The sequence below is a fragment of the Perognathus longimembris genome, chromosome 14, assembly GCF_023159225.1.
Source record: "Perognathus longimembris pacificus isolate PPM17 chromosome 14, ASM2315922v1, whole genome shotgun sequence".
In the NCBI taxonomy this organism is placed as follows: domain Eukaryota; kingdom Metazoa; phylum Chordata; class Mammalia; order Rodentia; family Heteromyidae; genus Perognathus; species Perognathus longimembris.
The window spans coordinates 43,549,505-43,576,118 of record NC_063174.1 but is presented as its reverse complement, the minus strand read 5'-3'; the positions used below and the strand labels follow the sequence as shown (position 1 = coordinate 43,576,118).

Sequence of the window (26,614 nt, the reverse complement as noted above, 5' to 3'; positions counted from 1 at the left end):
GCCTGAGCACTGTCCCTGGCTTGCTTTTTGCTCAAGGCTAGCACTCTGCCACTTGAGCCACAGCGCCACTTCTGGCTGTTTTCTGTATATGTGGTGCTGGGGAATCGAACCCAGGGCCTCATGTATACGAGGCAAGCTCTCTTGCCACTAGGCCATATCCCCAGCCCCAGCATTTAATTGTTTCACAGACTCTCTATGGAATAGGCTGGGCATAGGAACAGAGAGTGGGTGAGTTGGGTTTTACAGATTAGATCTAGGCCTGAGATTATTCTATATTTCTGTTTGGGGATGTTTATTCTTGGCCTACACAAAACCGGATAATTATAATTTGCTAATTGTACCCATTCTCCTTCCCTCTTTTTTACTTCATGTACAGAGCAGTTTTAAAGGTTTCTAGCCAGGGGCTGGGGAAATGGCCTAGTGGCAAGAGTGCTTGGCTCGTATACATGAAGCCCTGGGTTCAATTCCCCAGCACCACATATACAGAAAATGGCCAGAAGTGGCGCTGTGGCTCAAGTGGCAGAGTGCTAGCCTTGAGCAAAAAGAAGCCAGGGACAGTGCTCAGGCCCTGAGTCCAAGCCCCAGGACTGGCCCCCAAAAAAAAAAAAAAAAAAAAAAAGTTTCTAGTCAAGCTCTCATGGCTCACACCTATAATTCTAGGTACTCAGGAGGCTGAGATCTGAGGATCGCAGTGGTTTGAAGCCAGCCTAGGCAAGAAAGTCCTTGAGGGGTTGGGAATGTGGCTTAGGGGTAGAGTGCAGACCTAGCATGCATGAAACCCTGGGTGCAATTCCTCAGCACCACATAAACAGAAAAGGCCAGAAGTGATGCTGTGGCTCAGGTCATAGAGTGCTAGGATCAGTGAGTGCTCAGGCCCTGAGTCCAAGCCCCAGAACTGGCGGGGGGGAAAAAAAATGTTCATGAAACTCTCTATCTCCTATTGACCACAGAAAGCCAGAAGTGGAGCTCCAAGTGGTAGCATGCTAGCCTTGAGCACAAAGGCTCAGGGACAGTACCCAGGCCCTGAGTTTAAGTCCCAGGACCGGCCCCCCACCCCCTAAAAAAAAAAGTGATCTCTTTCCTTCATTTCCATAGTTATTTGTAATGTCTATGCAGAATGGCTTAAGGCATTTTTGGAGGTAATCTAAGAGTAGGTTCTAAGCTTTAACCTTATTACTTCCTTTTCTTATGAACTTAGAATCATTCTTTTCACCTCTTCAAACCTTAGGTCTTATTTGCTGCTTTCAGGGCCAACTGAAAGTGTTGGAATGTGTTTACCTGCACTTCCTACATCTGTTAGCTAGTATTTTTATCTCTGAATGAAAGGATTTCTAGATCTCCCCTCTAAATATCTTCTCTCCAGGCACTTCTGGAGCTTATTAGGCTAAGCCACTCTTTCTCAGACATTTTTGGCTTTTACGATGGGACACCCCTCCCCCCTTTGTTGGTCATGGTACTTGAACTCAGGGCCTGGTCACTGTCTCTAGGCTTTTTTGCTCAAGGCTAGCACTCTACCACTTTGAGCCACAGTGCCACTTCTCCTTTTCTTGTGTCTCATAGACTTTCTGCTTGGGCTGGCTTTGAACCATGATCCTCAGAGCTCAGCCTCCTGAGTAGGTAGGATTATAGGCATGAGTCACTGGCGCCGCGCCTAGCAAGATACTCCTTTTTACTTTTCTTTCTTTTTTTTTTTTGCCAGTCCTGGGCTTGGATTCAGGGCCTGAGCACTGTCGCTGGCTTCTTTTTGCTCAAGGCTAGCACTCTGCCACTTGAGCCACAGCACTACTTCTGACCATTTCCTATATATGTGGTGCTGGGGAATCGAACCCAGGGCTTCATGTATATGAGGCAAGCACTCTTGCCACTAGGCCATATTCCCAGCCCTAAGATACTCCTTTTTAAAAAATTATTTTTTATTATTATAAAGGTGATATACAGAGGGGTACAGTTACATAAGTAAGGTAATGAGTACATACATTTCTTTTTGGACAAAGTCACTTCTTCCCTCACACCCCATTTTTAAAAATAGAGGTAACATATTGACCTTAGCACTCCTGGACTCCTGGAGTACTGAATGTTAGTATCACTCCTTAGTCAGTGTGATGACCAAAAATATGGGCACACATTTCCAAATGCTCATGGAAAGACATAGTGTCCATTGGGTGAAAGCTGGGCTTTCTGAGTTATCTGGGATTTCCTATTCAGTTAGGTTGTATGCTGTCTCTGGCACTGGTATGCAAACATTTCCCTTTTGCTCCTTCAGAACCTGTCCCAGTGGGAGATGTGGAGAGAGGCTCCAGGAGCTCCTTGAGGGGTCGCTACGGGGAGGTCATGCCTGTTTACCGACGGGACAGCCACCGAGACGTGCAGGCTGGCAGCCATGACTACCCTGGGGAGGGCATCTACCTGCTCAAGTTTGACAACTCATACTCTCTGCTGCGCAATAAGACTCTCTACTTCCATGTCTACTACACTAGCTGAAGGACACTGGCCAGGGGCAGGCTGTATTTGCTGGTGGGAGCAGGCTGCCAGCTGGTTACCTCTTGTTGTGAATGGGCAAGAGGAGAGAGTTCTGTGTGAGGGTCCTGAGCCTCACATCCTGCTTGGTACACCTGACTGTGAGCCCGAGTAGCTTTCTTCCCTTCTGGCTTCTGCAGGTGGTGGTGTAGTGCCCCTGTTCTGTGGTCCCTGACTCGTGCTCTTGTTGCTTCAGACTCCAGCAAAATCCCTCTCTGTAGGCATCTCTCAGGCAAAAGCTTAAAAGAAGGTAGAGATTGTCTTGTAGAAACCAGTTTGTGTTGATACAAAGTTTGTCATTGAGATGGCTGCTTGCTCCTCTCGAGAGCCTATAATGTTAATATATTTAGTGGCACCCATCCTCTACTTTTGAGGTGCCAGTAGAGGGAAAAGCACATTGTCTGTGAAAGAGCCCAATGTCTTGGATGGAGAAATCTCTGTCCAACCTCTCACCACTGCCATATTCCTGCCTGCTGGGTATTCTTGGTCTTTAGCACAGCTGGGAGACCTTACTGCCTTGGAAGGATATTCTCATCCTTGGTGGTTAGAATCCTCTTTTCTCTTTCCCAAGTCTGTGGTTTTGCTATACATCAAGAACTTTCATGCAATCTAAAGTGGTGATGAATATAACCTAAGAAGTTTTAAAACAGCCTCCATCACTTCCTGTTTCCAGAGCTAGTTCCCTTACTATGGTGCAGGCAGTTGAAGAACTGGTGGAAATTAGGTACTCAGACGACCTCAGAATCCCCTTCTTTGAAAGTCAAGTGTTACTCTTTTATTTTTATTTTTGGTAGAATCAAAGAAGGAAGAATATTGTCTGAGAGAGAAGGTTACAAAGAAAAAACAAATGCCCTACATTCCCCACTGTTTGTTTTGTTTACAGTAGAAGTGTTATTCAGAAATTTTACTTTGGAACCAAATGCAGTAGAACCTCATCTATATTTCTGAAGTTTCTGGTGTTCCAAGTCCCTCTTAGGAAAGATAATAATGAAATTTCACTGTTGCTGCTGTTTGTAAATGTTCTTTACCTGGCCAAAGCTTGCATTTCCCTGCTGACAGCCTTTTTTTTTCTGTTCCCCCTTAGGCCCAGGGGGCCATGGAGAGCAGGTGGTGCTGGGGCCAGTGGCCCCCAGGGCCTCAGGCAGAAAGGAGATGGGGACCTTCTCAGTCATCTGTGCCTCCTTGTTACTAATTCCTGTGTTGTTTGTTACTCTCTTTGCATATTGAATGGACTTATTTATTACTTTGTGTGGTTTGTTGAGTGCATTCCATTTTGCCTTTGAAACAGTTTCCATCTGTTTCTCAGAAGGCTTCCCATCTGCTTTAAGCCACAGAAGCCACCTCTTCTGTGAACTTCAAGATGTAGGAGAACTCAGGCAGTGACCATGCTCATTCCTACAACTCAGCCCTGTGGTGTTTTGGGAAGAGTCTTCTCCTTCAGAGATGGATGACTTCATCCTAGTCCATTTTTTGGGCACAGCATAGCATTCCCCATGAGGAATTTTATGTGGTGAGGGACCTTCCTATTTATTCTCCAAGGAAGGATTGCTAGCCAGTTACTGTTCGGGCACATCAAAGTTCTTGCCTCCACTGCCACTTCTTCATGATGATTTGTTTGGCTCATTCCTTCATTGTGTGGATGCCTCACACCCAGCCTCTCCTCCCTCCTGGAGTAGTCACTGCAGGGAGTCCACTGAGTTTCCTACTGAGATGACTCCTTAACAGTCTTGTTGACATGTGTCAGCCCAAGTAGGAGGACAAAGGTGTCTGTGTGCAGCCTCCCAATCTCTGAGCGGTATTTGTCCTCAATTGTTTTATCATTGTTAATGTATTTTGTAGAGGGTCCACTGGCCAAAAGTTAGGTACTTTATAAGAAATTGTTCTAGTGACTTGTCTACTTGGGCGGTGAGAAGCAAACCTTCAGTGCTTTATTCCATCAGATAGCTGAGTGACCACTCCTCTATCAGTGAAGTTGGATCATGCCTTAGCTAAGTATATCTTTGTATAATAATTTTCTACTGAGCCATTTTCTAGTCAACAAAAGATTTGCTTGTTTCCTATTTGTTACTGACTTCCAACTGCCTCTCTAAATGGAGTTGTCAGGCCATACAAAGCAAGCTCCCGGAGATGACACATTTGATTCACCTTTTATTTCTGCAATGAGATTCTCCTCACTTACATTCTTGGAATCTTAGTTGTGTAGCATCAGGGAAGCCTGAGGGACTTGTTTCTGACAGTCTGTTACTATCTGGTCGCTCTTTAAGTTCTGGTTGTTATTTCATTTACTCTTTTCCCCCCTTCTTCAGTGGGGTATCTTTGTTCCATTATGAGTTTACTATTCTCATATTGTTGCTGAAATAATTGAACTTAAAGGACAAAATACTATTTTCTATCAGTCCCTCCCTGCTCAAGTTTATAGAACCAAACAAGGAAATGAAAATAATTTCCCTTCATCCTGTTCTCTGGAACACAAATAAATATAACCACCACTTGAAAGTTGTTCTTGGTAGGACAGAGATTGGAATTCTCTACACAGATTGGCTAGTTATAAAATTTGTTCAATTCTTTTTGTTTTGGTATTTTTTTGAGAGATGAGGGATTTTAGATAAGACCTTTAAAGTGTTAAAGTTTTGTAACATTTGATTATGAAAAATTTTAGCAAATGGGAAGTGTGCATACACACACATACACAACATAAATTTTAAAGTTATAAACTGCTTGTTTTGAAACAAAGGTAATTCTAGCTTTCTGTTCTTTTTGACAAGTACCCAGTAGAAAATATCCCCTGCAAAACAACTGCTTTCCTATGTTAAGAACCCCTGACTCTTTTTTTTAGCAGACCCGTTTATTCAACATGGGTTACCTAGGAGGTGGCCTTCACACAAAGTGGTCATTGGTCTCCATCTTTGGAGACTATGCTGTATCCCCCACTTCTGTCTTTTATCTCTGCCATTATCCTAATTGTATGCCAGTGTGAGTGTTAATTGTGAAGCTGCTCTGGAAAGACTTATTCTAATCTGTCACTTTATGACATGTCCTCAGGACTCTGTATTCAGACTCAATCCTCAGAATAACATAAGCTTTACCATAGAAGTAGATAGCAACTTGAAATTAGTTTCTTACTTTTTTTCCTAAGAAATTGATTCATGCACTTTAAAACTATTTTTAACCTAAGAGATAGAGGAGCTACATCTGCTTTCTTTGAAATGGTAAAAATATGGGAACACTTCATGAACAGATAGAGACAAGAAAGAATGAATATTTCTGGCAAAAGGAAGTCTTAAAGGTTACTGAAATTATTAATATATAAATTTTGGTTTTGATGAGCCCCACCTCGTCTTTGAGAGGATTAGGTGGAAGTCAAGCCCTGAAGTCTATGTGTTCATATTTAGTTTTAATGTCTATTTCTCTGAAAGATGTCTTATTTAATCTCAAAGTTTTTAGTTAAAAATATGGAGATGAGTGACCCCAGTATTTACCTCAAAGATTTGTTTTGGAAGTGGGAAGGGCATAGCTAGCTTTGTGCTGCTTCAAAACTGCCTTTTAAGTTGATGGGATTGAAAACAGAAGAGAACAGAGGAAGAAAAGGAAAGCCATGGGATAAATCTGGGAATTTTGTTCCTATCCTGCCTTCATTTTAGTGCTTTAGTTTGCATTTTGTTCATTGAGGTTGTTCTTTAAGCCAGAGCCTTATCATTTCTGCTTGTGCTTGTTGAACAGTTCTCAGGTCCACTTTTGACCTTTTCCAGTGGTATCAACTAAGTGTAATCTTGACCTTAATTAAGATGGATTTAATCTGTTCTTTGGACTTTCTAATGTCATGAAAAGCATGTTCAGAGAGAGGCCAAAAGGAATCAGTCCTAGTTGTAATACTAAAGCCATTCACTATGGTCAAGAAGGGGATGAAATAGGCTCACTTTGATCAGCATCGAGGAAGAGCCTAAACAACAGAGCACAGAGTATGTTTGGCTAACACACATGTCCCACTTAGGCCAACTGCATCCAGCATCTTAAATCTGCAAGGGAGCAGCATATACCCAGCAACCAAACAGTTTTGGTTTTTTTCCCCCCTATTACAGCTTCCATTTACAGTTCCTTTTTGGGGCTAAAAAATCCTCATGATCTTTTGAACTAACTTATTTTCATCTGTCCCAAATTATAGGATGCTAGAAGCCCAATTCTGCTAGAAGAGGGAAGAGTACAGAGTCTGGCCAGTTTCAAGGAGTTGGGGAAGTGAGTCTTTGTCTGTAGGAAGGTGATTTCACATCCTTGCTATTGTGAGGGGCAGCTTGTTAATAAAGAATGTAGGCTGCTTACAGAGAGCAAGCCATTGTATTTTTTGTGTGTTTGAATGTGCTCCAGGAGCCATCACTCTTTACCTCTTTGGGAAGTAGAGAGTAAGTATTAAAAACCAGTCACAAGTTGGATGTGCTTTCCAATGGTCCACTTGTTCCTAGTGGCCTGTTTTGGAAAATGGGAGGATACCTTCAGGCACAGCTTTGGCTCTGTGTGTATGTGACAATGGTCACGGACAGTTCTGCATTCTTGCCTACCCAGCACCTGTGCACATTCCTATATGACATCCCAGTTATCTATGAGATTAGGGCAGAATTTATAATACAAACTCCTATTGAGGTGTGAGATTGTCTGCTTGAACCAAGGAAGCTACACAGTCCCTTCTTTTGAATCCCTTGTCTTGAAGCTAAGCAATTAGTGGCCTAAAGTCCAGTCCAGAGAGAGTGGCTTATTGACCAATAGTCATTCCTCATATAGTTCAGAGATAAGAAAGTGACTTTGAAATTTTTGTAGTTCTGATCCCTAGCTTTAGCTCATGATCTGGTTTGTATTCTATACCTTGATTTTTTTTCTAGGTCCCAGGCACATGGGTCGCAGAAAAGGTCACTGGCTCTTCCTCATTATAAGAAAGAATGAAAAGTTGCCCTAGAAAACTAAAGATACAAGCTGTTTTGTGAAATTTTGTAGTATTCTGTTCTTTTATGCAGGTAATTTGGGATTGTCTGTGCGTAAAACTATATATATATATATATATATATATATATATATATATATATATATATATCTCAAATGACTTTCAGGGACCAAGGGTATGTATTTGCTAAAGTTCTGATATAGGATTATGAATAATTCTAAAGTTTGGGGTTGAAATGTTACTATAGTATTACTGAAGGACCTTCAATTCATTGTCAGTTTAATAGACTCTTCTTAAAACTCCTTATCACTCAGGGTTGAAATGTCTAGTATGTCATCTTGTTGTTACTGTCCTTAGGTTCAGTCCAGGAATCATTTGGAAAGCATTCTCCCTTGGTTCTCTTATGTCCTGAACTGTACATCTTACTAACAACTTTCACACAATTTGTTTACCTTTCTACAATTAGTATCCCATATGTGAATTCATTTTCTTGTAATGAATCAGTTATTTCTATTTAGCTATTTTACAGAACAGGTATGATATAGAGAAAGTAATTCCATGACCCATGACTCTGGTATACTCATTTTCCCCTAATAGTAATGGGAAATGTTTTGAAATTCCTAGAAGAAATGCTGGAATGCTTTGTAATGATAATTTTGAAAAAGCATTTATAAATGCTTTGTAACCAGAGTAGTGGCTTGTAAAAACGCAGAATGGGTAAGGATAATGGGAATACAAAGAGGTCTTCAAGATTTCCTAAATCAATTTCTGTCATTTAGCTTCTATTTCCGAAGGGCCTGTTTGGAACCACATTCTCAGATCTCTGAGTTGATTGAAAAGTTCTTGGTAAAATATGCAAGCAACTAGCAACATGAAGATAATATTTCTTTACTGTTTTAAATCACACACAGATACCAACAATATCAAAGGAGTCTGGAAGGGAAACTATATCAGTTTTGTCTTTTTTTCAAAATTATAAGTCCTAAGATCATTTATTATAGTCAACTTGTTTTAAGGTATCACCCTTCATAAATAATGCTATCAACACCTGATTTCCACGTGAAGACTTTGTACCAAGTTGTTAACTTTGTATGTTCTGCTGACTGACTTTTCTTTAAAATGTCATATTTTCTTACCCTGTGGTACTGAATGTGTTGCTGTGATACACTGATTATCCTGAGCTATGATTGAGTAGCTCAGTTCTTATGTTTTTATATTATGTAACAGTTTTGTGATGCTTTTGTGCATTGTCACTCTTCTGGTTTTTGAAATGTCATAAATAAATTTTTTCACTGTGCACCTGAAACATGTGACTTATATCTTAATGAACCTGATTTGCACTTTAAAGTTTTCTCTCATCTTCTTTTATCTTAAGAAAGGTGTTCTATGAATACGTTATAACCTATAAGTATAATTATAAAAATTAAGAAAAAATGAGTATAAGATTACTAATAGATGTTTTATCTGAATTTAAATTCAGAGTATCATGAACCAGGAACTGGGTTTGGAATTCAAGCAGGAGTAGGTAAGTTTGGGATTTTTTTTCTGCCAGTGGTATTTAGTTTGTTTTTTTTTTTGCCAGTCCTGGGCCTTGGACTCAGGGCCTGAGCACTGTCCCTGGCTTCTTTTTGCTCAAGGCTAGCCCTCTGCCACTTGAGCCACAGCACCCCTTCTGGCCGATTTCTATATATGTGGTGCTGGGGAATCGAACCCAGGGCTTCATTTATACGAGGCAAACACTCTTGCCACTAGGCCATACCCCCAGCCCCAGTATTTAGATTTTTATAACATCATTTACAGGACTTACAAAATGATCAGTTCAGGTAGATGAATATAAGAAGTATATGGGGCTGGGAATGTGGCTTAGCGGTAGAGTGCTTGCCTAGCATGCACAAAGCCCTCTGTTTGAGTCCTTAGCACCACATAAACAGAAAAAGCTGAAAGTGGTGCTTTGGCTCAAGTGGTAGAGTGCTATCCTTGAGCAAAAAGAAGCAAGGGACAGTGCTCACGCCCTGAGTTCAAGCCCCAGGACTGGCAAAAATAAATACATAAATTTTAAAAAGCATATATGTCTGTGATATGCTAAATTGTCTTATGAATACAAGGGCTGGATATTCTCCACCCTGGTTCAGTGATGATTAATAAGTGGAACATTGTTTTAAGATTAATAAACAGAACACATGTTTGTGTGTGTGTGTGTGCAACACATTGCTTCTTCACATCCTACCTTATAGGAGAAGGAATTGCATCTAAGCAGGGAGGAGTGCCACTTAATTATTCTCTTCGGTGATAGGACTCCAAGACAAGCCTGTAGATCATTCTCTATTTTCCTAGATAGGATCTCAAATAATTGTGAGATAAATGGATATAATCTGATGACTAATGTATACCACACAATAAAAAAGCCAAGGTAGATTAATAAATCATGCTTGAGTATCTTGGAAATGTCAGTTAATATATAATAAAGATCTTTCTTAACTTTAAAACCATTCATATCTGTCCTATCAGTGACTATGCCATAGTTGAAGATTACCTAAGGCCACTTGATAATTACAGTTACCTGATGTTCTTGAAGCTATGCAGTTCTGGTTTAACCTCAGCTGTTAGTCTGAATATTCTCCCAAAATAGAATGGTGCCTGGATCTTGGAATCAAGAACTAGGTTATATGTACAGGCTGAGGAGAGTACTTAGCAACAAGTATGTTCATCTGCTTGTCTAAGAAGATTACTTCTTAAGGGACTTGTAAAATTTCCTTGGAAAAGAGTTGGGTACTTCCTGGGTGAGATTAGTATTTGAATGGGTGGACTCAGATGGCCCTTCCCATTGTGGGTGGGCATCATCCAGCCTATTGGGGGCCTGAGGAAGGTGGAGGAAGAAAAAATTCACTGATTTCTTACCTCACTGTTTCACACATCCTGTCTCCTCTGGTCTTAGACTTGGATTTCCACCAATGATGCCCCTAGTTGTTAGGCCCTTGGATTGGGACTGAATTCTACCACCAGTTTTCCCAAGTTTACAGATTGCAAGTGGTAGAACATGAAACTTCTTGGCTTCCATAACCACATGAGGAAATTCCATAAAAACTCACACACTCTCTGCCATATATCTTCCTGGTTTCCTATCAGAAATATGGACGCTAGGGATCTCTGCTGCTTTCACACTGAGCCAAGAAAGAGAGCCACATTTGTTCCCTATTGTCCTCACATTGGACACCTATCAGAATACTACAGTTCTGTAGTTCTTATTAAACTAGAACCTGGACAATGGGACAACTACGTAAAATGAGTCTTTTGCGTTAAATAAGCCATGGTGTTTCTTATACTATTTTGATATTGGAATCTGTAACACCTAATCTACATTTTCTTAAACCCCATAAAGTTTTGGCCACCAGTTTTAGAATGTCTGAAAGAAAGAGCCCCCTGTTTAAGGTTAATAACTTTTTTTTTTTTGTCAGTCGTGGGGCTTGAACTCAGGGCCTAGGCACTGTCCCTGAGCTCTTTTGCTCAAGGCTAGGGCACTATGACATTGAGCCACAGTTCCACTTCTGTGGTTAATTGGGGATAAGAGTCTCATGGGGTCTTTTCTGCCTAGGCTAGCTTTAAACTGTGATCCTCAGATCTCAGCCTCTTGGGTAGCAAGGATGGTGTCTGGCTAGGTTAAGATCTAGGTACTCTTGAGGAGACCTGAATTGAAATATGTAACTCCTACAAGTCACTTTTGAACAGATAAGCAGATAAGAAAATTATACGAATTTGAGTGGTAGAATTGGAGCTGACCAATAATCTCTGAGGAGTACAAGGAGGTACATAAGCTCAGAGCAGGGGGCCATGTCTGGCATATTTCTGGTAGCCCCTGCATACATCATGGCTCCCAGCATGTGGGAATCTCCCTGTACATTGGTGGACTGGAGGCAAAGGTAGTCCATAGCTAGCTGGAGGTTGACAGCCAATGGATGGTTTTTCTAGGAACGATCCCAGGTCACCTCACTATACCTGGTACTCTGCAATCATTCAGGGAGGAGAAAGTGATTTCAGGTTTTCTTGTGTCTGTTCCTTGTTCTAGATGTGGATTTTAACCACTTTTCTCAGCTCCTGGAGTCTCTTGTACTTAAGTTTCCAGCACCTGAGCCCTGAACAGGGCTGGAAATCCTTTTCCGTTAGTTGGGCTCATAAAGACTCCTCCCCTCCCTTTTTTTAAAAAAAAATTTTGCCAGACCAGGGGTTTGAACTCCTCAGGACCTAGGCTCTGTCCCTGAGCCTCTCTGTGTTCAAGTCTAGCGCTCTACCACTTGAGCTACAGTGCCACTTCTGGCTTTTTCTGTTTATGTGGTACTGAAGAATCGAACCCAGGGCTTCATACATGCTAGGTAAACCACTCTACCTCTAAGCCACATTCCAGCCTTCGAGGCACCTTCTTTTTCTTTTTTTCTTTTTTTCCCCAGTCCTGGGGCTTGGGACTCAGGGCCTGAGTGCTGTCTGTCTCTGGCTTCTTTTTGCTCAAGGCTAGCACTCTACTTCTTGAGTCACAGCCCCACATCTGGCTTTTACTGTTTGTGATGTTGAGGAATCAAACCCAGAGCTTCATTCATGCTACACAAGCACTCTACCACTAAGCCACATTCCCAGCCCCATCAAGGCACCTCCTTAATCCCAGCAGTGCCCATGTAACCCAGTCCAGGCTCTGAGCCTGGCCTGCTGCTCACCTCTGTTTTCACCATCTCTTGAGGCCCAAAGAAGGCTGGCTGGTGTGGGAGTCATATGTCCATGTGACAAGTGCAGGGCCTCTTCCCTTCTCAAGTCCACTATCCCTTTAGAAATCCACAGGAGTTACGATTACCTTTCATTTCCGATGTCCAAATCAAAAGTTGATGACTCTTGGTTCCAGAGAAGATTAGTCTTTTACCAGGTAAAAGTTCCCTCTAGGGGAACCAAGTGAGCCTTATCTGTACCTGGAGTAATTTAGGAAAAGGAAGGTTCCTATGGGAGCAGGAAGGACCTGTGGTACCAGTGAATCTCATCCACCCTCAGCTTCTTTCTGCATTGGGAAAAAAAGTATCCCATTTGGGTCATTCTAAAGCTTGGAACGTACCAAAATCAAGACAAAGGATAAAAAGACAAACCAATGCAATAGTAATATTTACAAGACGATATGGTGTAAACCAACTGTATAACTCATTGGGGGGGGGGAGGGAAATGGGGAGGGGGGAGGCTGGGGGAAAAATGAGGGAGGAGGTAACAAGATGGATAAGAAATATACTCACTGCCTTATGTATGAAACTAACCCCTCTGTACATCACTTTAACCAGAAATGGAAAAAAAATAATAAAGCGTGGAACGTAGATCATATAGAAGAAAAGATACTAACGAACCTAGGAAGGGAGGGAGGAAGAACTAGACGCCCTTGGGACTGGGCTGGAGAAAAGTGGCTTCGATTTGAATGGGATTCACAGACTGTATAAGGAAGAAATGAAATCTTGGTGTGAGTCATAAGACATTTTATTTCACCCCCAGACTACCCCAATCTTCCCACGTCTCTGAAGGGATGGTCCTGGCTCTGAGCACTGCCAAACATGGAGATTTGATCCCTTCCCCTCCTGCTCCTCACTCCAGAGTAGTACATGATAAATTGTCATCTGCTGGTCAATAAGTGTTCATATTGCCCATGGGGAGTATGGTTATTCATGACTAGATTTGTCCAAAATGTCCAGTCTTGGGACTCATTGAGGAGAATGCTGCCCCTGAAGATAAGGGCCTGGGTTAAGAGGGCCAATTTGCTTCTTAAGTGCCAGAGTGGAAGGCTTTGCAGTAGTACTATTCCTAGCCCTAGATCTTAGCTGGTCAATGCCTTCTGTCCTGCTTGTTTCCTTCCCAGGTCCTTCTAATTTTCTCAGGCAGGCTTCAGAGTTATTTCTTTCTAGTGAGCCCTGACATGAGGATTCGAGCTACAAATCCCAGCAAGAGGGGAAGGACCACTTTCTGAAACCTAGCTAAGTAGTAACAAGCTGGAGGTCTGACTTTCAGCTTCAGACCACATTCTAGTATACACATTTTCTGGAGTCAAGTTCAATAAGAAGAGGGCAAGGTCCCTTAAGATACTTTGGTCAATTTGCCTGTCATTTTAATCCAATGATCTCACATAATTTTCATGACTTTCCTGTGACATAGCTAACAACTAACACTTCTGCCCACCCTCCTCCTGACATGCAACCAATGAGAAGAGGTCTGAGGGAGGATGAAGTTCAGGGAGGAAGCAGATCTAGAGTTAGACTTCAAGTCTCCTGTCTCCCCAGTTAGGACTCACTCATTTCCAGGCCTGTTCAGCCCACCCAGTATCTGACATGAGTGGCACTCTATCCCTTCATCAATGGGGCAGAGGTTGGGAGCTAGGCCCTCAGTTCGGTGGGAGTGTCAGGCTGCCGGGAGGGGTGAGACACTTGGAAGGCCTCCAAGGCCAGCAGAGTCTTGTTGATGTGGCTGATGGTAGGGTAGGGAGTGAGATCCACCTTGTACCTATGACAGAGAAATACCTTGTAAGCCAAGGTCTCAGGAAAAGAGAGAGAATGCCCTGTGGGTAGTAGAGAGGCAGAGACCAGACAGTGGCTATGGGGCTGACTAGGGAAGGATAAGTAAGGATCCTCATTCACAAGTAGCTTTCTGGAATGGGTAGATCTGGCAGTATCATCTGGTGTGTTACCTTTTCCTCCTTTCTTAACTGCTATGTGTGAAGCCCAGTACCAAGCATTATAGATGGCATCTCTTCATCTAGGTCTTAAGTTTCTTATGGGAGGGACATGTCATGCATTACAATAACCCTGCTTTGAGGCATGATACGTTCCATGGGTGGTATGAACGTATACAATATTGAAGGACCAGTGGAAGGAACAGATACACCACATCTGCCAGTCAAGTCACTTCCTCTCAGGCGCAAGGACTGTCTACCCAGGATCACCTGGGCTGCAGGAAGCATAGTTAGAGGTGTTTCATTGTTTTCTTCCACCCTCTGTGGTCCAGGTGCTCTTGGCCAGTTGAGGAAAGGTTTGTGAAGGGTTTGCTTGAGATGCTACCTCAGTTTCTGACCTGGAAGACGTGACTATGGGGGAGCCAGAAAGAAGGGTGGCAGGGCAAACTCTTACCTTTCAGCATTGGCCACCTGAGGCACTAAGCACAGATCAGCCATGGACACCTGAAAAAAGGTTGGGTGGGTTTATGCCAGGGTGAGCACCCCAAACTCACTGGCCAGGCTAGGTACGTCCACTTAAACTGGCCTTTCCATGCTCCAGTTGCCTTGACAACCAACTCTGGGTCAGAGAAGGTGTGAACATCTTACCAGATGTCAGCATGCTTGTTAAAGCTACCATCACCAAGTACTTAGAATTCTCAACAGGAAGACAATACCTCAAGGCCCCACGAACCAGAACTACCACAGGTCCAAGGCTTGCTAGGGAAAAGCCACTGAACCCTCAATCTCAGAATTGGGTGAGATGGAAAGCATCTTCTAGTCTAACTCCTCAGCTGATGCCTAAACCACCTCACCATCTCAGAGGTACAGTCTTCCAGCTTGGATACTCTAGGCTTCTTTTCTAGGAAGCCTGGGGGGAATGGGCTGCATAGTTCCCTGCCTAGAACAAATCTAAAGACCTATGTCACCCTATAAGTGTCTCCTCAGGAAGTTTTACATTCTGCCTGCCCAGAGGAGGAGGAGGAGATGGCAGAGTATGAGTGGGAGGAAAGGGCAGCAGGAGACCGCTGTGGGCAAGACATGGGACACTTACCTCATCTCCTACACAGTACTTCCCTGCCGTGCTCTGCAGAATCTTCTCCAGAGCTGTAGGGAGGCCACAGGAAATCATCTCACTTGGGGCACAGGAAGGGGACACCTTCCTGGGACTTGGCTTCCATAGGTACAAAATGAGCCGCTGTATGAGTGACAGGTTAGGGCATGGGTGCTGGCGAGAATGTGGCAGCTAGGCCTGAAGAGAGTACTTGGGGATAAGCTCATGATTCTCCTGGGGCCTCAAGCCTAGCCACCATTCCCTCTACAAGACATGAGTAGACAAGGGTCTATCAGACCTGTAATGTAGCCAAGATGGCAGCTCTCACAGGAGGGCAGACCCGTTGACGGTCTTGATTTCTTGGCTGGAGTGGACAGTGAAGCAGAAGCAGAACCCTCATCCAGCTCTGTAGAGCTGTGGGCCTTCAGGCTGAGGCTCCATGCTACATCCTAGGACTATTCTTGGATGTCTCCATGCCACTGTCAAATCCAAAGCAGCCTGGGAGGCTGCAGATCCTGTGTGTGCAAGGGTGATTGCTCTAAGAGCTCAACAAGTGGAGACTCACCATTAAAGCCAGAAGTGATGACCTTCTGGGCCCAAGGCTGTGGATTATCTCCCATCTGCTTCAGGACAGACAGGTTCTGTGCAGCCCAAGAAAAATCTGATTGATTTGGGAACCAGCCAGTCAGCCCCCTCAGGCAACCTCCCTCAGGGAAGCTCAGTTCTGGAAGCCCAGGCTCTTCCAGCCTTTCCTCCTAACACAGCCCTACTTTTAAAGTAGCTGGGAGGTACCTACCTGGCAGTCACCCACCAGGTGCTATTGTTATTCTGAAAGCCATGTGTTTCTGGCAGCCATGAGTAAGAGGACACAGGAAGTTGCCAGGGCTGACAGGTGTAACCACCACAACCTGAGGCCTGTTTGCACTGCACCCAATGCTTGTCCCTTACTTGGGTCCTTGTGAGCAGAGGGAATGTGACACAGAATAGGACTGGGATTAGAGAAGGCTGATGTCTGCAGATTTTTACTCTAGTGCAATCCCTTTTGTTAAAACCAAAAGATGAGGGGCTGGGAATGTGGCTTAGTGCTTGCCTAGCATGCATGAAGCCCTGGGTTCGATTCCTCAGTACCACATAACAGAAAAGGCCTGAAGTGGTGCTGTGGCTAAAGTGGTATAATGCTAGCTTTGAGAAAGAAGCTCAGGGACAATGCCCAGGCCTGAGTTCAAGCCCCAGGATTGGCAGAGAGAGAGAGAGAGAGAGTGAGAGAGTGTGAGTGTAGTGTAAATGTGTACAATAGGGGTCCTGGGCTTGGGTCTACCTAGCTGTGTCACCTGGTAAAGTCACTACAACTTTCAGAGATAGAACAGATTAATGGTTTTAATTAATTGCTTTTCTGTTTTACTAGTGGAAAACTTAAAAGTTTTCAGCATATAGACATTCTTCAGGGATTGTGGGCTTAGTTCCAGACAATTGCAATAAAACAAATTGCATGAAAATTTTTATTTTAGAGTGTTTATAGAAGATTTGTTCACCCTACACTGTGGTACTAAGTATGCAGTAGCATAAGTCTAAGAAAAATCTTGTGTGTGTGTGGTACCAAGGATTCTAACTTATTAGGCAAGTGTTCTACTATCTGAGCCACATACTCAAGATCTTTCGCTTTGTTTTTTGTTTTTTTGTTTTTGGCCAGTCCTGGGCCTTGGACTCAGGGCCTGAGCACTGTCTCTGGCTTCCTATTGCTCAAGGCTAGCACTCTGCCACTTGAGCCACAGCACGACTTCTGGCCATTTTCTGTATATGTGGTGCTGGGGAATCGAACCCAGGGCCTCATGTATACGAGGCAAGCTCTCTTGCCACTAGGCCATATCCCCAGCCCCCATCGCTTTGTTTTTTTAGATAGGGTTTGTTACTTTTCCCAGACTGACCTTGGACCTCCTACCCAAGTACCCCAAGTAGCTAGGATTATAGATACGTGCCACCACATCAGGCTGCATATCTGAATTTAAGAAATATTCTTAACACTAACAGTGTTTAGCATGGTGACTCAAGTCTGTAATCATAGCTACTTGAAAGGCAGAGATGGGGGTGGGGATGGGGGAATCAAGACCTGTCCAGGCAAAAAGATCACAAGGATTTTTTATCTTGAAGCTCATGACCCAGGCCAGCCTAGCCATAAGTGCTAGACCCTACTCAAAAGAGAAAAGGACTAGAGGCATGGTCCAAGTGGTCAAGTGCCCTGCCAGGCAAGTACAAGGGTCTGAACTGAAAACCTAGTACTGCAAGTATGTGTATGTACACACACACACACACACACACACACACACACACACACACATACAACTGCTATGAATCATCTGTTGGGAATATGTTAGTAGACTTGTTCAATGAAGGATTTCCCAAATCTTTAATTTTACTTTGAAAATGCAGTGTCCAGGAAATTCAATGAAGGAAAGTATAGTGAAACACCAAGTATGCCTGTCTGTGATGGAACACTAGTTAAAAGCTGCAGGCCTGGCTCTGGGCCTGCTCAGTCTCTCCCCACCTAGAACATCTCCAGATGTGTCCTTGGGAACCTAGGGCTTCTCAAAATGTAGTCAGGAGCCTACTGCTCCCACCATGAGTCTACCCCTCTCTGGATACCTCCCAATCTGAATTGGAGATGAATGTGAGAGCAAGTGCCTCACCTGCAAGGGCTGGATGCCACTGCTGAGGAGGTCAGAAATCATGCGCACACTTGCCCTCTTCTTTGGGTCCTGAGGCAGGAGAGGTGGAGTAGGCCGAGTCTCCTCCAGGTACTCAATAATGGCCAGCTGTCCAGAGGAGGGTGAAGCAAAGAGGGGGCATGGGACCTCTGGACTAAAGGGGACAAGCCCAGCAAACTCTTCCTCTTCCTCCAATGGCACCACCATCACCTCCTTACTCTTCCCAGCCTAAGCCCTGTCAAGCCTTTTTGGACTTCATTCTATAGAACTTGGCTCCCCATAAACTCCCGAAACAACTCCTCTCTTTCTTCCTCTGAAAAGTATGCATTGAGACCCTACTATGTGTTTGGCACTTTGTCCACACACAGGTAAGACAGACATCAGGTTCTCTCTTCTCATTCACAGCCCTGCTCCCACCAGGGATCTCCCTGGAGCCCTGTACTCACTGACTGGCCAATGACGATTCCATCGATCTTCAGGACTGGCACCTGCTTCATGGGATTCAGTGCCTGAAACTCTTCAGAAAACTATGGAGACAACGCCCTGGTCAGTTGGGTAGCCTGGCTTGAGCTGTATGGAGCAGAGCAAAGCAAGCAGGGAAACCCTATGCCTGACACCCATCCACAGCTCCTTTCCCTGGAGAAGGCATATCTCTCAAGTTCAGACTAATCCCTGGGGAATCTGAGCAGTATTCCAGACCCCAGCAGACACTGAGCCATGGGCCCAATAGCCTGCTGTCGTTTTCCCCTTCATCTCACATTGTAGTCCCTAAGGCAACTCCTACCCTAGTCGGCCATCAAGAGGACCCAGTAGGGGACAAGGATCCACCCTCATGTAGTCAGGGATTGGAGTGCCCAGGTTATGTATGGCTGATCCTAGAACCTGAGCCATGGCTCCTGTTTGCTGGACAACTTGCCACCTTGTCTTGTTAGGGAGAGACAGAAGCATCCTCTCCTAGCTAGAGATGTAACATAGGTTTACTTCTTCAGGGAAGACCTCCTTACCTAGCTCCTTGCTGAGATCCAATTGCCACATCTTGGTCTGGGAAAAGCCGCCTTACCTGTTGTCCCCCATCCTTTATGAGGTTGATAGGTACTGTTTCATAGTTGATGCCTTTCAAGGCCAGGGCTAGAAGAGACCAAAGATAGGAGTCGGGAGACAGCTGAACCTAAACTCTCAAGGCAACCTTCTTGGGGACGTAAGGTTGCTGAGGGGGTGGTTTTTCTATAATGCTGGGTGGCCAAGGCCCAGCTTGGTAGTTTCCTCTTTACAGAAGGTGAGTCCAGTAGTCAGGTTTACTCCCTTCTGTGGCAAGGTAAGGGTAAAAGGCTTGGGATGGACTCAGTGGAGACCTCAGGGGTGTGAGCACATGCACACTTGGGTGTTGAAACATAGTGATGGCTCATCTCTGGCAAGGGCAATGGAACCAGGTGAGTAGGATGGAGTGTGCCACAGTAAGAGAACCTAGGATGCACTGACCACCTCCATCGTGCAGAGTGAATGCGGTTGGGGCCCAGAGGGAGAGCTCCCACTGCAGTGGCTTCTGGCTCAGCCAGAGCAGAGGATCCCAAGTCTAGAGAACCGGTGGGTTTTTGTTTTTTGTTTTTATGATTTTTTGTGTGTGTGTGTGCCAGTACTGGGGTTTGAGTTCAGGGCCTTAGGCACTGTCTCTGAACTTACTTTGCCCAAAGCTAGTACTCTATACCACTCGAGCCACAGTTCCACTTGCAGCTTTTTGGTGGTTACCTGGAGATTAATTTTCTTGCCAAGCCTGGCTTTGAACCATGATCCTCAGCCTCCTGAGTAATTAGAACTATAGGTGTGAGCCTGGCAAAGGGGGTGATTTCTTTTGAGGCAGGTTTCTCCCACACTCAGTGTTCCTGCTTAATGATTCTGTAAACCCACCTCATGTAGCTTTATATTTAGGGTCAGAGTCTGGAAGCAGGCAACACTGGGTTCAAATTTCATCACATTCATTTGCAAATTGTGTGACCTCCGATAATAGGTAAAACCAATGGGTCTCCGTGCCTTGAAGTTAAAAAGCACAGATTGGCTGAGGTTACAGCTCAGTGAAGAGCAAGACCCCAGCATGAGGGAGATGTGGGTTCCATTCCCAGCCCCAAATCCAGTCAAACCAAACAGAAAACATGACACAGAGGGTGGCACCGCACTATGGGGTTCAAATTTCAAGTCTGCCTCTTAGTAGCTGCAAGATGGTAGACAAGTTATTTAACCTTCCTCTGCCTGTGTACCTGTTGTACAATGGAGAGAACAGTCCTTCCCTCCAGGGTCGTGGAGACGGCAAGGAAATCACATACACAAAAGCACGGGGCTCTCCCTTAGGACCTGCTTCTATGACTGTGACTGTTGCTAAGAGTCATGTTAACTGCTAGAGGGAAGGGTCAAACAGGTCTATACTACAGGGACCTAGTTTTGCTTCCCCAAAGGCTCTGTAGTCTTCACAGACCAGTTCCAGTTAATTTGCCTGGTAAGAACTGAGGGAGGCCAGCTGTTCCCCACTGATTACGAGGGACCTTTGGATTCTGTGACCCTGCTCTAGGCATGGTTGCTGAGGGGCTTTGGAGAACAGTATGGGGAAACTGGCAGTCTTGAGAGGAAAAATAACCCTTTCTGCCTCACAGTTCGCTTGCTGGACTTCCTCGGTGGAGGTGCTATTTGGATATGAGTGTTCCACAAGTCCAGAGGTGCTGGTTGTAAAGAACAAAGTCCTATCTGACAGAGAACACCTTCTGTCCCAGGCCAGGTGTGCACCTATTGGTTCTCCATCCTATACCACCCATCCCACCCATCCCTGGAGCTCAGTTCTTACCAATTCGAACTCTCCATGAGCAGGAGCTTCGGAAATAGGAGTAGAGGATGGGCTGAGAGGAGAGAGGACAAGAGCACACATGAACTCAGCCTCAGTAGATTTCCAGCTTCAGGAGCCTGGAGAAAAAGGACTGGCCACTAGGCTAAGGGCTCTGATTGTGCCAGGCCCTCCTTCCTCAGGCCTGCATCCAAGCTGTCCAGTTCAGAGACCCGAGAGTCATAGAAAGTCCCTTGGCTCCTGATTGTGCTGGTGTGAGTTTTTAAGCTCCAAGTGGCACCCAACAAAGGCAGCAGCATGGAAGTGCCCACCTTACCTTGTCCGAAGCAGACATGGTGCTATGTGAGTGACCTTTAGCCTCCCACAGTCGTCTTTCATCTGGCTGTGGGGTAGGAGGAGGAAGCCTGAGGGGCAGAACCCATGAGCCAATGAGGAAGCTGGGCTGTCCAGAACTTTGGCTCTTGTTGAACAGGGCATGTCTCCAACTTATGGGAGGTGTGATATGCTCCTGGTGTAGACAGGATTGGTAGCAGCCTGCACAGACATTGTAGCCTGGCTTAGAGGCAGCAGTTTGGTGGTGGAGTGGGTTAGGAGTTGTTACACCTGGGGTCTGGAACCCAGATGGCAGCCAGCTTGTGTACCTGAGATAAATCTCTGACTTTTTTGCCTGCTTGCCCAAAGTGATGGCAGAAAGACTAGAGATTCCAATCCCCCCTGCTCCATTTTGAGTGTGTCACAATAAACAAACACCTCACCTTGTAAACAGCTACCATCTACCAGCACACCATGTGATACACAGATATTTTGTGCCAATGAACATTTAAATCTATACATATAACATTGGAGATCCCAGACATGTGGATTTCTTAATCACTCCAGATTGAACCCTCTTACATGAGGCATAAAAGAAGAAACCCCAGGACTAGGACATGGCAGGCACCAGTCACTGGTCACAAGCCTTGTGTAGGAAAACTGCCAAAGTGAAAGACCTTTGTCTCCAGCCCAAACTCCAGCTAAAGTGCAGTTTCTCCTCCTCCTGGCACACAGCTCACTAAGTTGATGCCTGAAATGGCTCGCCACCCAAACCTAGCATTTGATAACTGAACCCTGAACAACTCTGGGCCTGCAGTTGGTCAAGCTTTTTATCTGGTTCCCTACAGAGACTTTGTGTCTGTAACGGCATTCTCTCTATGCCTCCAGCATACAGTTCAGGGCTGTGCAGTCTCATTAATCCGTTCTTAGCACTTTCCCCTATATGTTATTGTGTGAAGTACAATGAGCAAGCCAATGGCCCACAGCTATCAAATGAACTCAGTACTTGAACTAAAGTGACTAACAGTATGTAATGTGTGGGTTTTTTTTTTTACATATATATCTTATTTTTACAAATTTCAAAAGGTGGTAGAGGGGGTTACTATTTAGTGTGTCCATTAAGTGTCCAATGCTTCATGACCAGGCACCCCTCGCATCGGATTTACTGTTATTTCAATTCTGACATTGTGGAAAGACACAGGTATGTTTGTTTCTGAAACAGCTTGATCACACCACCACAGAATTCTCCTCCCACTCCAGAGTGCCTCTTGACTTGCAGCTAGCCAAATAAACACAGCTAATAGATACTCTTTTCACCTCAGAGACAAAGCTGCAAGCTCTTTGCAGGGGTCCTGTCTGGCCCTCAAGTTTTGTGTGGTCTACACAAGTGGTCTCTAACTTCAGTGGTTCAACTCATGATTATTTGCTTTATGGAAGTGCAAAGGGATAAGCATTCAGTTTAGAAACTATACTTCAAATTCTCAATGTTCACCTTTTCCTCGTCTGTGAAGCATTCATTGCCCATTGCCTCTGAGGCTCCCTTAAAACACACACCACCCAGGCCTGGAAGGTCGGCGCTCTCGCGGGCCTCGGCAAGGGGCGTACATTGGCACAGCTCCCCGGCGTTAGTGGCGGCCGCGCATTGCACGCCGGGAATCTGTGGACTCTTGGAACTAGGGTGGGCGGGGGAGACCGCGCGCCCCCACCCCAAGCTGTTCTTCGCATTCTTGTACAGCCAACTATCTTCCCCTAATGCTCAGTACAGACCTTCCCGGCTTGCATATCGCACGTTGGGCCAAGTCCTCTTCCCGCTATGAGAGTTAGCGCGCGCGACTGCGGCCTAGTGAAATGCCTGAGGGTCAGCCTTTCGGAGTGGGTGGGCTTCGCTAGTTTCCGACTGGCTCCGCCCCGCCCCTGGCATTGCTGGGAGTTGTAGTTCCTCGAGGAGTTCAGGTCTTCCGGTACTCGCGTACTCGGGTCCTCCCATTATGCTGTGCGGCTCTGGCCTCCTTCTAGCGGCTCTGGAGCCACGCTTCCCGCCCCGCCCCGCGGGCAGCAGAGGGAACTACATCTCCCAGGGCACCCCGTCCTCCAGTGACCACTCGGCTGGGCTGCCCCTCGGAGCTCGCGTGCCTGCGGACTAGAGGGCGAGTTTGAGGCGGGGGAGTCCTCGGGCCATGGCGGGAGGCCTGGTCGGGTGCGAGCTGCGGCCTCGACGGGGCCGCTGCGGGCTTCAGGCTTCCAGGGCCGCAGATCGGGACGTGGCCGCCGAGGCCGCAGCGCGAATCCCCAAACCTCCTGCTCAGAGCCGGCGGCGCTTGGAGGCAGCCGGCCGGTGGGCCTTGCTGACTCTGGTGACGCTGCTGTCCTTCGCCACCCGCTTCCACCGTCTGGACGAGCCTCCGCACGTCTGGTGAGTGGAGCCGGGTTCCCGGCGGGCACCATGGCAACCGGGAGGGAGGACGCCTCTCTCTGATTGGCTTGAGGGCCTGGAGAGGGCGGGATTCACCGTAGGGGGTGGGTTGTCCGGTAGGGGAAACTGAGGTTTGGGGTGGTTCATCTTCCGGCGAGGTCCTCTCAGTGGAGTGGCTTTCCTTATAGAACTCTCGGGATCCGAAGAATTGATCGTATTGTCTTCAGGTCTTGTTCAGCCTGACCTGGCTCTCAGATTATGGCTCTTAAAGGTCATTTGCACTTCCTAAAGAGAATTGCAAGTTGTGAGTTCAGAATTGCCCGAGACCCGAGATCCTCATCAGCAGCAATTTTTCAGGCATGATCAGATTGGAAAATTCCTAACTATATATTTTCATCCTATAGAGCAAGGGCAGTTTGGGTGTCTGGGAGGGGGCCGGTGGGGTTTCTGAAAGCAGAAACACTTCTTTCTCGTGAGAAGAAAATTCTTCTTTTAAGATGTTTGTATTATTTTAGTATGATACAAATGTTGCATTGAGGTCTGATCAGATGTCATTGGCTCAGCTAAATTACTTTGTGATTTCAATACCCGGTTGAAGAAAGGAGGGCTTCATAAATCTGAAAATAGTTCCTTTTTTTTTTTTTTTTGTCTAGCCAATAAGTGATACCATGTTCTCTCAGTATCACTGGGAGAAAGTTAGTGTACAGGGTGACAGAAATCGAACTTATTAGCCAGACACCAGTGGCTCCAACCTGTAATCCTAGCTACTCAGAGGCTGAGATCTGAGGAAAGCAATTCAAAACCAGGCAGGTCAGGGGAGTCCATAGGACTTTTATCTCCAGTTAACCACCAAAAGCTGAACATAGAGCTGTGGCTCAAGTGGTAAGAGCTTCTACACCAGCCTTAAGCTTTTGTTAGAGCTAAGGGACATACATTGCTCAGTGCTAGTACAGGTACGTTTGCACACATACACACACAGTTTATTGATCAAAGTGCAACCAAGAAAATAAACTGTCAGTGTTTCCTTACTTAAAGATTAACAAATTAGCCATGGAAGGTGATTATTTCATGACTGCTGGTAGAAGATGCCATACTCCTGGGTTAGAAACAGAAAATTTTTATTATAGAAAATGGATATCACTGGATACCAAGTCCCACAGGGTGTTAAAGGGTGTTGCTGTTTGTTCAAATGGCTGACTGCATACCCAATGGATTCCATGCAGGCAAAGGAATGTTAAGCTTGGAGGATTTATTGTCCAGTCACTAAACAGTAAGCCAGCCCACTCTGTCCAGGAGAGAGACATAGCCTCATCTCTCAGGGGTATGTGCTGCAAATGTGACCCTGAGAAACGATCCAGCTAAGCCATACATTTTTGACACATTCTGCACAGTTGTGTGGATGCACAAGACATCGATGGAGGATTGTCTCTCCCACAAGTCCTCTCACCCCTTGATTGCACACTGTCTTGGTTTCTAGTAGATTTTTATGTGAATTTGCAATCCCATTGGCTACTCTGACTGATTGAGCTAGTGACCAAGTCTGTTCAGTTGATCTCATAGCCTTAAATCATGCTCTTATTAATGAGACTTAATGATATTTACCTCATTATTTACCTCAACTATGCCCTCCAAGGTCCTGAGCTCAGCTACTCATGAATGAAGTGAGGGACCAGTGAGTGTTATTATCCCTTTTGACCTCTAAATAGGAGTTTAGATGAACTGATCTGTGGTATTATTGACAATGATTATAATACTCCTTCCATGTAAAAATAGGTGACACCCATGTCCATTCAAAAGACATTATGTGGACTGTTCTTTCTTCCTTTACATATTACCTAAAGTGATCACTTAGATCGAGAATTTTGTTTTTCCTTCTCATTTTTTTTCTTTCCCTTTCAAAATTGTTATTGTACAGGTGATGTACAGAGGGGTTACAGTTATATAATAAGTAATAAGTACATTTCTTTTTTAATAGTGTCACCTTTTCCCTTGCTTTCTCTCAGTTTTTCCCTCTTGACCCCTCCCCACGAGTTGTATAATTCATTTCAGCATAGTGTCTAGTGAGCATCACTCCTGCATTTGTTCACCCTTTGTCCCACCATTTATTTGCCCCCCCCTTGCCCCACCCCAAACCAATAAACTTACATACAAGGCAAAAGTTACAGAAAACAAAAGCAGGGAGTAAGGAGAGAAAAAAAAAAAGCAAAATAACAAAAAACCACCTTTCCATTTCTTGGAGTTTTATATGATCATATGCACATAGATACTGAGCCTCTGTGGTCCTCTCCTAAAAATATATTCCTCATTTGGTCTCACTGTGTGAATGTCTAGAGTCCTATATAAATTTATCATGTCCAAGTGTATTCTTTTTTGTCTTTTGCCATCCAGTGTGTTTACTTGTAGATTTTTAGGCACATTCTAGTTACAACAAATGAGGGAAAACATGCAGCCTATGTTTCTTTGAGTCTGGTTTACTTCACTTCATATAATTTTTTCCGTCTTTCCATTTAGGTCAAGAATTGACCTCTCAGTGGATCACAATAGCTCAAAAGCTATGTATGTATGTTCATATAAGACTATTGTGGACATATTGTCTATTGTCGACATTACATTTAAAGCCCTAGATGAATTTTCTTTGGCATAGGCCACATGGCTACTGTATATGTTGTTTTTTTTTTTAATTAATTGAACATAAATTTTTTTACAAGGTGTTGTGCAAAGAGGGTGCTGTTACATAGTAGGGCAGTGTGTACATTTCTTGTGATATCTTAAGACCTGTTTTTCTATCCCTTCTCTAGGTCAGGTAGACATATATGCAATATACAATGTATCAAGAACATATACAGTATTCACAGACTTGGTCTCTACTGTCTCTCCATCGCCCTTTGTTTTTTTTTTTTTTTTTTTTTTGGCCAGTCCTGGGCCTTGGACTCAGGGCCCGAGCACCGTTCCTGGCTTCTTCCCGCTCAAGGCTAGCACTCTGCCACTTGAGCCACAGCGCCGCTTCTGGCCGTTTTCTGTATATGTGGTGCTGGGGAATCGAACCTAGGGCCTCGTGTATCCGAGGCAGGCACTCTTGCCACTAGGCTATATCCCCAGCCCCTCCATCGCCCTTTGTTAACAGTCATATATCAGGGAGAT

General features: G+C 44.9%; 3 protein-coding genes across 11 annotated transcripts in view; 2 read left to right on the top strand and 1 right to left on the bottom strand.

Annotated features, from left to right (window-relative positions):
• The window catches only part of Tmed8 (transmembrane p24 trafficking protein family member 8), a 30,343-nt gene extending 26,612 nt beyond the window's left edge, over positions 1-3,731 (top strand). For all 4 annotated transcript variants that reach the window (XM_048362571.1, XM_048362570.1, XM_048362572.1 and 1 more), the window contains one exon: positions 2,264-3,731. In XM_048362571.1, coding sequence (XP_048218528.1) covers positions 2,264-2,481 — 218 coding nt within the window. In that variant the 3' untranslated portion in view covers positions 2,482-3,731. The remainder of the gene's footprint in view (positions 1-2,263) is intronic.
• A 9,194-nt stretch (positions 3,732-12,925) lies between these two features.
• Positions 12,926-22,967, bottom strand: Gstz1 (glutathione S-transferase zeta 1). Of its 5 annotated transcripts, none has more exons than XM_048362576.1 (9): positions 22,828-22,961; positions 20,752-20,803; positions 18,982-19,049; positions 18,368-18,448; positions 17,904-18,029; positions 15,785-15,860; positions 15,220-15,272; positions 14,581-14,630; positions 12,926-13,957 (listed from the first exon to the last, which is right to left on the bottom strand). In XM_048362576.1, exons 1-9 carry the CDS (start codon positions 22,840-22,842, stop codon positions 13,831-13,833), a joined length of 648 nt encoding a protein of 215 aa, XP_048218533.1. In that variant the 5' UTR covers positions 22,843-22,961; the 3' UTR covers positions 12,926-13,830. The 5 variants fall into 5 exon arrangements, with proteins under 5 accessions (XP_048218533.1, XP_048218532.1, XP_048218534.1 ...); XM_048362575.1 differs by lacking the exon at positions 22,828-22,961 and adding an exon at positions 21,065-21,128; XM_048362577.1 differs by lacking the exon at positions 22,828-22,961 and adding an exon at positions 21,065-21,128 and having other exon boundaries at positions 17,904-17,972.
• A 167-nt stretch (positions 22,968-23,134) lies between these two features.
• The window catches only part of Pomt2 (protein O-mannosyltransferase 2), a 39,939-nt gene continuing 36,459 nt past the window's right edge, over positions 23,135-26,614 (top strand). Inside the window, exon 1 of one of the 2 annotated variants that reach the window (XR_007213222.1) lies at positions 23,135-23,473. Coding sequence is in view for 1 of the 2 variants with exons in the window: in XM_048362569.1 (XP_048218526.1) it covers positions 23,238-23,473 (236 nt within the window). In the remaining variant the exon portion in view is untranslated. The remainder of the gene's footprint in view (positions 23,474-26,614) is intronic. The other variant, XM_048362569.1, reaches the window with a different exon arrangement.